General features: G+C 36.1%; 1 protein-coding gene and 1 pseudogene across 1 annotated transcript; both read right to left on the reverse strand.

Moving 5' to 3' along the window:
- Nucleotides 1-1,856: 1,856 nt before the first annotated feature.
- LOC145539489 (olfactory receptor 5K3-like) lies at nucleotides 1,857-2,784 on the reverse strand (annotated as a pseudogene).
- A 6,904-nt stretch (nucleotides 2,785-9,688) lies between these two features.
- LOC145539486 (olfactory receptor 5K4-like) lies at nucleotides 9,689-10,624 on the reverse strand. Its single transcript, XM_081573569.1, has one exon. It carries the CDS (start codon nucleotides 10,622-10,624, stop codon nucleotides 9,689-9,691), a length of 936 nt encoding a protein of 311 aa, XP_081429695.1.
- Nucleotides 10,625-10,933: the final 309 nt, after the last annotated feature.

The following is a 10,933-nucleotide window of genomic DNA, read 5'->3' on the forward strand; positions in this document are numbered from 1 at the left end:
CCTCATATTGTATGTAAATGTCCTCCACACAATATCTACTATGGAAGAGCTACTAAAGAACCAAATTAGAATGACTCAGCCAGTTGAGGTCATAAAGCTTTGTTCATCCACCACCCCAGTGCTAGATTATGGACACATGAAAAATGGCTATATGGCTGGGATGGAGGCATGCATGTTGCCTAATAGCAGAGGTTCTAGTTTTTCTAGGCTGATTTAGCAACTGTTATTACTTCTAGAAGTTCAACTTGCCCCAAAAGAGACCACTCTGGCCCCCAGTGTGTCATCACTCAAGGAGATCAATCAGCCACTTGGTGGTAAGAGTGCTACTCTGAACCTTTCTTACTCTAAAGTGGGAAGAAATTCATTTTGGGAAGGAATTCATTTTGAGTAGAATCAGCATAATCTAGATATGGAGATGATTCATATGCATCTGTTGGTATTCTCTTGCTCAGATTTGACAGTAAATAGACAAATAATCTTGTACTCAATTGGTTCAGACAGCCCAGGTTTAGGACCCCCACCCCCCACCCCAGGGATCTGCTTCTTGATCATCCCATTATGATAGTCATCTGGAGCAGCAGAAGTGTAATGAATCAAGCAGAGGAATAAGGTGCATATTAGTGTGTGTTTGAGACTAGCTGTAACAGTGGAAACTGGCAGGTGTCAATTAACCTTCACCTTGTAAAATTCTCCAGGAAGAGAGAAAGAGCTACCTCCTGGCGGGGCCTGTCCCAGAGTTTAGTAAAAGTAACAATTAACTCTGAACAGTGTAAGACATGGCCTATAATGGATCTGTGGTTCCATCCCAGATCCCACCTGATTTCTCAAGCTGTAAGAGTGCTAGGAGGTGACAACTGTCATCTAAATCCCATTCCAAAAATGTTCTTAAGGTGAAGATAACCAACTTTGGAAGTTTATATAAACTTTATTTTATGTACTTGTTTATTTAAAAATGTTTATTTTATATTGGAATATAGTTGATTTAAAATGTTTAAGTTTCAGGTATATAGCAAAGTGATTCAGTTATACAAATATATATATGTGTATGTATATATTCTTTTTCAAATTCTTTTCCCATTTAGGCTATTATAGAATATTGAGCAGAGTTCCCTGTGCAGTACAGTAGATCGGTGTTGGTTAACTATTATAAATATAGTAGTTTGTATAAGTCAATCCCAAACTCCCAGTTTATCCCACTCCCTCACCCTTTGGTAACCAGAAGTTTGCTTTCTAAGTCTGTGGGTCTATTTCTGTTTTGTAAATATGTTCATTTTAGATTCCACATATAATCTATATCATATGATATTTGTCTTTCTCTATCAGACTTACTTCACTTAGTATGATAATCTCCAGGTCCATACATGTTGCTGAAAATTGCATTACTTCATTCTTTTTTAAATTAATTTTTATTGGAGTATAGTTGCTTCACAATGTTGTGTGAGTTTCTGCTGTATAGCAAAGTGAATCAGCTATATTTTAGCATGTATCTCCTCGTTTTTGAATTTCTTTCCCATTTAGGTCACCACAGAGCATTGAGTAGAGTTCCCTGTGCTGCTATACAGTAGGTTCTCATTGGTTATCTGTTTTATACATAGTGCCAGTAGAGTATATATGTCAATCCCAACCGCCCAATTCATCCCTCCCCCTTCCCCCTTGGCATCTATTTATTTGTTCTCTACATCTCTGTCTCTCCTTTCTGAAGCTATTTGATTTATAAACCAATTGTGTTTTAGTAATTTTATATTTTATATATTAAATAGTGGATATTTTCACTTTTCCATTCAACAATCCTTGATTTTGGAAAAAATTTTACTCAAAATCAATTGACTATAGGGCATGATATTTGTTTCAGAATGTTATGAAATATTCATAATTTTTTTCATTACTTTTATTACTTCCTTATTTCTTACACTATAAATAAAAGGATTTAATGAAGGGATAACTTGAGTATAAAAAATAGCAACAGGTATGTCTTTTTCTTCTTCATTAACTGAACTTGGTCTAATGTACATGAAGAGAAGAGAACCATAGAATATTGAGACAGAGAGAAAGTGGGATGCACACGTAGATAAGGCTTTGCCTCTGCCCTTGTTAGATTTCATTTTGAAAATTGTGAAAAGGATGAAAAGATAAGAGATTATTACTGTGGTAATAGTAAAGGTTTGAATTGACCCTGAAAAGATAAGTATCATCAATTCATTGATATAAGGGTCCACACAAGAGAGTCTGTATAATGGAAGAACATCACAAAAAAAGTGATTGATTTGATGAGACCTACAGAAAGTTAGTCTAAGCAGAAACCCTACGTGAATTGTGGGATGAATGTTTCCAGCTATGTAGGCCCCTGTGGTCATCTGAATGCAGAGTTTCTTTGATATCATGGTGTGGTACTGTAATGGTTTGCAGATGGCCACATAGCGATCATAGGCCAATTGCTGCCAGGAGAAAGCAATCTGCAGTTTCAGCAAGGCAGAGAAAGTAAAATTGTGCCATACATTCATAGAGGGAAATCGTTCTGTCTTTTGAAAAGAAGTTCTGTAGCATCTTGGGGGTAATGGCACAGGAACAACAGTAATCCATCAGAGTGAGATTCCCCAGGAAGATGTACATTGGTGTGTGAAGATGATGCTCTGTAACTATCATTGCCACCAGGCCAAGATTTCCCACCATGGTGATCAGATAGATGGTAAAGAACACCAGAAAAAGAGGGGTCTTCAGCTGTGGGTGATATGTAAATCCTATGAGGATAAATTCAGTTGTCAAGGAGAGGTTACCCTCAGTCATCTCTATGTTGTCTGTTGAGGTAGAAATTATGGAGATATAAGATTCTAAGTTAGTATGTGTATAGTTTTCCCAACATATTTTGTTTTACAATGATGAGAGGGGCTTTTTCTTAAAGCTTCTCACACTGTCTCTGTGATACAGGCACACAGACTTCTGGGGGACATTTGTTTCACTAACATATCATCTTTTATGACCTCAGCTCTTAAATTCAAGATTCATGAGACTATTTTGATAATTTTAGGGAAGATGGTTACTGTGGAAAAGATTTGTCTTTATGAATTTTTGCTATTATACAAATCTAGGGTACCCATATTTGGCACAGTGTACCCAAATAAGTTTATTGTCAATTTTTAAATTAAAGATTAAAAATAAATCAAAACTCATTTTCCTATATATAGATCTTTTTCTTTTGTTTTAGCTTTAAAAAATTTTTTAATTAGAGGACAATTGCTTTGCAATGTTGTATTTGTTTCTGCCCTACAATGCAAATCAGCCGTAATTATAACTGTATCACCTCCCACTTGGGCCTCCCTCCTCTCCCTGCAGTACACCCTTTTAGGTCATCACAGAGTACCAGGCTGGGCTCCCTGTATCATATAGCAACTTTTTACCAGCTATCTATTTTACACATGGTACTAGAGCCTTACTTTACTAGAGTGAAGTAAGTGAAGTTGCTCAGTCATGTCTGACTCTTTGCGACCCCGTAGACTGTAGCCCACCAGGCTACTCCAGCCATGGGATTCTCCAGGCAAGAATACTGGAGTGTTGCCATTTCCTTCTCCAGGGGATCTTCCCGACCCAGGGATCGAACCCAGGTCTCCCGCATTGCAGGCATACACTTTAACCTCTGAGCCACCAGGGAAGCCCTGGTGAGTGAAGTAGGTCAGAAAGACATTTTTTCTTGAGCAAAGGTTTTCATATGTTTTCTCAGAGAAGTGAATATTTAAAAATAGCATACAATAAATATGTTAAATTTATATGTTAGAAATTACATGAAGATCACTAAGGATTAAAGAGGGGACTATTCAGTTTTAAAGAAAGTAATTTTGGAAAGCTAAAGGATTAATTATCCATTGATTATTATTCACTTTTTTCATTCCTTTCCCCAGTGTCATACACATTTCCATAAACACTGACTCTGTCTGTGCCATATTCCTGTTGATTTTTACCCATATATTTGAATCTTTGTTTCCTCTCTGTAAAGCAAATTTATATAAAATGTTACCTCATAAAGATTTAACTAAATGTCCCAGGTCAAACTAATCTCTGTTTTCTCTACTCTTATGCATGTCTTATGTACACAACATGTTTTAGAATGCCTTATGTGTAATTTACATTGCTTTTTGAAAATATGTGCATGGAGAATTCCCTTATTAAATTATAGGCATTTTGAGTTTAACTGTGACTTATACTTCTTAAAAGGAGAAGGAGATGGCAACCCACTCCAGTATTCTTGCCTGGAGAATCCTGTGGACAAGGAAGCCTGGTGGGCTGCTGTCCATGGGGTCCACAGAGTCAGGCATGACTGAAGTGACTTAGCATGCATGCATGCATGCATTGGAGAAGGAAATCGCAACCCACTCCAGTATTCTTGCCTGGAGAATCCCAGGGACGGAGGAACCTCGTGGGCTGTCGTCTATGGGGTTGCACAGATTCGGACACGATTGAAGTGACTTAGCAGCAGCAGCAGCATACTTCTTAAGACAGCTATATGTTGTTATGTGGAAAAGCACTATTAATTCCAGTCCTACTTCCACTCCAGTGACCTGAGATGAGTAAAATTGTTTTCAGTGTCCTGTAAATAGCCCTTAATGACTTCTTCAATGATCCTACCAATTATCCTTAGTGACCTTTTCTGCAAATTGAGTATTTTAATTTTAAGAATATACAGAGAAAATTATTCAAACTTATCAGAAAAAAGTAAGGGTTTACATTTAAAGTGTATTAAGAAATTCATACAACTCAATAACAAAATTATAAACAATTGGACTTTTTTTAAAAAATGGGCATAGAAACTCAAAAGAAATTTTTCCAGAAACATTTAAATGTTCAACAAGAACATGAAAAGTTGATAAACATTACTAATCATTAAGGAAATGCAAATAAAAAGCAAAATGAGATATCACCTCACACCTGTCAGAATGCCTATCATCAAGAAAACAAGAGATAAGCATTGGCAAGGATGTGGAGAAATGGGAAATCTTGTGCACTGTTGGTGGTAATGTTAATTGGTTCAGCCACTAAGGATAACAATATAGAGGTTTCTCAAGAACTTAAAAACAGAACTACCATATGATCACAGAATTCCACTTTTGGCTATATACTCAGGAAATGAAAACAGGCTATCAAAGGGATATTTGCACTCCTATGTTTATTGCAGCATTATTTACAGTAGTCAAGATATGGAAACACTTTAGTGTCCATTAAAGGATGAATGGGTAAAGAAAGTATAGTATTTCTATACAATCAAATATTGTGGTGTTGGAGAAGACTCTTGAGAGCCCCTTGGACTGCAAGGAGATCAAACCAGTCAATCCTGAAGTAAGTAAGAACCGAGTTCATTTCTGAAACTAGGTAATGTTATTTCTTTTATAATATTTCTATACACTTTTAATAAAAATGTATATATTTAAGATGTAAAACACGATTTAATATATACATAGAACAGTTATTATTCCATCAAGCTAATTTACATATCATCCCCTCACATAGTTATCATTTGTGTGTATGATGAATGCACTTAGTCTACGCTTAGCAGTTCTGACTGATTCTTTTTTATATTTTCTAATTCTTTGTTAAAATTCTCACTGTATCATATATTCTTTTCCCTAATTCAGTTAGCATTATTATTACTAATGCTTTGAACTCCTTATCTGGTAAATCATTCATTTGTTTCATTAGTTATTATTTCATGGATTTTTTTCTGTTATTTTAATTGGGACAAATTTGCCTGTCTCCCCATTTTTTCTTAACTTTCTTTCTGTGAAATTAAGTGCAACATTTACTTTCTTTGGTCTTAAAGTGGTGTCCTTTTGTGGGAGCGTGCTTATACAGTCTGCCTATGCCTAGTAGCATTGGTGGGAAATCTGCATCTGACTTAGCATTTTCTGTGGATGTCCTGACAGTTACCACCTTGCCAGCAGTCAGGGCTGGAGGTGAGAAAGTTGAAGCCAAAGGTGTCAAGTCTGAAGTATTTCTGTTCCTTGTAATTGTGGGTTCTCCCCCTCCCAGCACCAGTGCCCTCATCCCAGAGGGAAGCAGTGCTGGAGCTATAGGAGCTGGAGTGGATACTCTGCATGGGTCTGGTAAGAGCTATGGTGGTTCTGGACTTATTCAGAGTTGCACAATGCTCCTGATGCACTGCCTTCTTAAACACCATTAATGGATGTCCCACCTCTTTCAGGGGCTTACCCGATAGCTCAGTTGGTAAAAAATTTGCCTGCAATGCAGCAGACTCTGTTTCTATTCCTGGGTTGGGAAGATCCCCTGGAGAAGGGATAGGCTACCCACTCCAGTATTCTGGCCTGGAAATTCCATGGACTATAAAGTTTCACAAAGAGTCTGACACGACTGAGCGACTTTCACTTCACTCACCTCTTTCAGATGTGTTCAAGATCCAGGCTTACTCCATTTCTCACAACTGAGTTTTCCTCTCAGCCACAGCAGCCCTTGCTCTAGCATGGAGCTATGCAGTAGAACAAGCAGGGTTGAAACAAGTGCTCAACTCAGGGCAGTCATGGGAAATCTGCTTCCTCTATCTTGCTTTGGGAGCAAGCAAGTATATGCATGCTCTTCACAAGCAGTCTAGATTTCTTACAGCATTCCTGGTAGTTCTACTGTTTTTCAAACCAGGTAAGGGGACTCCATTTCTCAGTGTTACAGCCCTGGACTAGAGTACCCAATATGTTGCTCCAGCCACTCACTCCCCAGAAAGTATCACCACTTGTGTAATCCCTCTTTTCTTCTGTGTCCCCTCTTAGAGGTACAAGTCCTGATCTGTTCACTTCTCTTACCTTCCTATCCAATTCCATGTGGTTTCTCTTACAGCCTTGGTTGTACAAGAGTCTGTCAGTCTCCAGTTTGTTTTCAGTGAGAATTACCCTACATATAGATATATTTTGATGTGTTCATGGTGGGAGATGAGGTCCACACCCTCCTAGTTGGCCACATTGATCCCCTAGACCTGTCTTGTTTTTATTGTGCAGACTAGATAAGCTAGAAATAGACCTCTTTGTGTATGCATGTATATGGGAGTATATAAACAAAAAGGCATAAAAATTTAGTAAGAGAAGAGTTAGTTAATAAATGCCATTTAGCCATAAAATCAAATTTTAATTTTTACTTCACAACATTATGGAATGAATTCCAGTTGAGTAAAAGTGCTATGTATAAAAACTTAAGGTGGGAAATAATATGAAGTAGATTTATAGGATATTTCTGAATGAGAGGAGATTTGTAAAGTTTAACACAAATGGAAGAAACAGTTAATCAATTGATGGAAGACTACTCATTAAACAACCCTTTCTTTCCTAATTGGTTTGTTTTGCTCTTCCTGTTTTATTTGGGAATTTACTTTTGGATAATCTCATTTTTTCATTTATCTATATACTGATTCTTAATTTGCAACCAAATTATTTCAGTTATTTGTACTTCATTATATATTTTAATATATAATATATCAAGTCTGTTTGCTTATTGATTATTATTTTTCTACAAAACTTTTAGAATTAATTTTGCCACTTTCCCAAAGAAGTCCTCCTTTAATGTTTGAGTTGAATTAAGTTGTGGATTATTTTTGGATAAAAAAGCTAAGTAAAGTTACATGTTCAATTCATACCATATAATAAATAGTTTCCAGGAAGAATCAAAGGTCAAATACAAACTATCACACACACAAAAAAGAAGGAAAACAAGGGGGGAGGAAGGGGAGGAAAAAAATAGAAAAGAAGGAGAAACAGAAATATTGGCTAATAGTAGAATTTGGATTAAGAAAAGAAATTCTAAACAAAAGTGCATGAAAGAGATTGTATGTGAAAAATTAATGAATGTATCAATTTTATAACTGTTAATTATAAATAACACAAGTATGAAAATACTATCAGCACACAGAGAAATTATTTACCACTAATAGTCACAACATTTTAATATTTTTTCTCTATAAACATTGGTACAAATAAATGAGGAAAAAATAGTAAGACAAAGAGAAAGTGAATAGAAAATTGTAAAAATGGCCAGAAAACAAATAAAATATTAATATATTTCAGTATTATTCAAAAGTTAGAAAAATAAAAAACTGCCTTCATATTATTCAAAAGTTAGAAAAATAAAAAACTGCCTTCATTAATATTTTTTAGAATGCTTGAGTATATATTATGTTAGTTGCTATTCTTTGTTCCATAATATGTAATATGATTGATGCCTTCAGAAAGGTGAAGGACCTTAATCAGGTTAAAGTAGATCTGAATCTACTGTAGCCAACTTGTTATAATTTTGTTGTTAATTATTCTACAAAATGTATATATGACTGTGTGTGTGTGTGTGTGTGTTTATTCCTTCTCACTCCTTTTTTCCCCATTCTTGGAATTGTATCCAGATCAAACTTCATTACTTTAAATATAGATTATTGCAAAGTTAGGGGCTTTCCAGGTTGTGCAGTGGTAAAGAATCCACCTGCCAGTGCAGGAGGTGCAAGAGACTCAGATTTGATCCTTGGATCAAGAAGATTCCCTGGAGTAGGATATGGCAATCCACTTCAATATTCTCACCTGGAAAATTCCAGGGACAGAGGATCCTGACGGTCTACAGTCCAAGGGGTTGCAAAGAGTTGGATACTACTTGAGTGAAATAGTTAACTTAGGCAGATTGATGAGTCCAAGCCTAAGGCCCCTTTAAGGAGGAGGTAAACATTCTTTCTTTTTCACTTTCTTCTGTCTGAAACAAGTAGGCCTTGTATGCAGCAGTATCACTTGTTCAAGGACATGCCTTTTTTTGAGCTTCAGATGTATGTTATGGGAGAAGGTCTGGGTAAAAACTTCTACAGTCTTGAGTTCTGAGTTAACCTGTTCTTTCTGGCTAATCTTGTGCTGATGTCATCCCAGGATGTATGTTACAGGAAAGGGTCTGGGCAAAATTCTCACAGCCTTGACGTATTTTTTATCTATTCTCAGCAGCTGGTTGAGAAGTATATAAGGCCCCGCTTAAACTAGTGAGGCGGGTACTATCCTGCCCCCTTCTAGTGCCTCTTGCTGGATGCTTTCTGTATCCCTTTTACTTTAATAAATTCTACACAAGGCTCTGAGTGACTGAGACTGTCTTTGGTCCCAGAATTAAATCTTCTCATTTGGAGACCATGAATCCAGTGGCACCGTTTACCATAAGCTATCATGAGCAACTGAGCACACGCTCACACATGCAATTAGTTAGCTTGCTTCTAGTCTCTCTCTCCCTCAAACTCATCTGCTTGTGTCTACCAGGTCAGTTTTCTGAATAAAAATAATCATTTCAGTCTCCTGCCAGAAAATTTTAAGTGTTTCAGACAGTCTACATAGAATCAGATATAATGTTTTCCATTAGCTAAACAAGGTAAATCAAGGCAAATTCTTCTAAACATTTAACTTTGATTCTTTGTTGAGTTATTAAGTTGGAAACACTGATCTGAAACAATTCTTTAAGAATAATCTGAGTTGGTAATAAAAGTTATTATTGAGTTTCTCCTGATTTAGTCTGGTATTTGTGGAATTTGGATTAAGATCTGCCAGACAATTTTGAATTTCATTCATATATCTTTAAAAACCAACATAGTCTAATGATTTATAGATGAATACTTTACATAAGAATATATTTTTCATTTTCTGTGTCCCTTAATCTATAAATCATTTTAATAAAATCAGTTTTCCATAGAGGATTACGTTTGTTTAAGAATATTATAAGTCCTCATAATTTTTTTCAGAACATTTATCACTTCCTTATTTCTCAGGCTATAAATAAAAGGGTTTAATAAAGGAATTACTATTGTGTAAAATATTGCCACTGGTATATCTTTATCCCCTTCTGCAAATGGTCGAATATACATGAGAAGACAAATGTAGAATATTGAGACAGATAGAAAGTGGGATGCACAAGTAGATAAGGCTTTACCTCTTCCTTCTCTGGATTTCATTTTGAAAACAGTGAAAAGAATATAAACATAAGAAATCAAGACAGTGGCAATGGTAATGATTTGAATTGGCATTGAAAAAATATATATCATTAGTTCATTAATATAAGGGTCAGTACAGGAAAGTCTATATAGTGGAAGAATGTCACAAAAAAAGTGGTCAATTTGACTAGATCTACAGAAAGTTAACCTCAATAGAAGTCCTACATGAATCATAGAATGCAGGTTACTAGCTATGTAGGCCCCTGTGGTCATCTGAATGCAGAGTTTCTTTGACATCATAGTGTGGTACTGCAGTGGTTTGCAGATGGCCACATAGCGGTCATAGGCCATTGCTGCCAGGAGAAAGCAATCTGCAGTTTCAGCAAGGCAGAGAAAATAAAATTGTACCATGCATTCATAGAGGGAAATCATTCGGTCTTTAGAAAATAAATTCTGTAGCATCTTGGGGGTTATGGCACTGGAGCAACAGAAATCCATCAGAGCGAGGTTACCCAGGAAGATATACATTGAAGTGTGAAGATGACGTTCCATAAAAATCAATGCCACCAGACCAAGATTGCCCACCATAGTGATCAGATAGATGATAAGAAACACCAGAAACAGAAGAGTCTTCAGCACTGGATGATCTGTAAATCCTTTGAGAATGAACTCATTTGTCAAAGATTGGTTTTCCTTAACCATTCCTGGCTTTTCAGCTGAGATAGAAATGGCAGAGAAATGAGATTCTAAATTAGAATGTATCTAGTTCTTTCCTCTAATTTCCCCACATACAACAAGAAAGAAGCTCATCTTTAATCATCCTATGCTGTGTCCTGAATACTAGTACATACATAGTAGATTAAGTCTGTGAGAATAAAAGTATCACAGACTGTTTACTGAGGGGTAGTCTAAAAAACCTGTGTAAATTCTCAGGGCAGAAAACATTTTTATGCATGAATTATCTAATGCTGATGTACTAATTCCTGGTTAATATATATAATTTGACGTTTC

The sequence above is a fragment of the Giraffa tippelskirchi genome, chromosome 2, assembly GCF_054371585.1.
Source record: "Giraffa tippelskirchi isolate mGirTip1 chromosome 2, T2T-mGirTip1v1.2.pri, whole genome shotgun sequence".
NCBI lineage: Eukaryota > Metazoa > Chordata > Mammalia > Artiodactyla > Giraffidae > Giraffa > Giraffa tippelskirchi.

What these genes read in the sequence shown, in the direction of transcription:
- LOC145539486 (XM_081573569.1), bottom strand. Translation starts at nt 10,624, where the DNA reads ATGGTTAAGGAAAACCAATCTTTGACAAATGAGTTCATTCTCAAAGGA.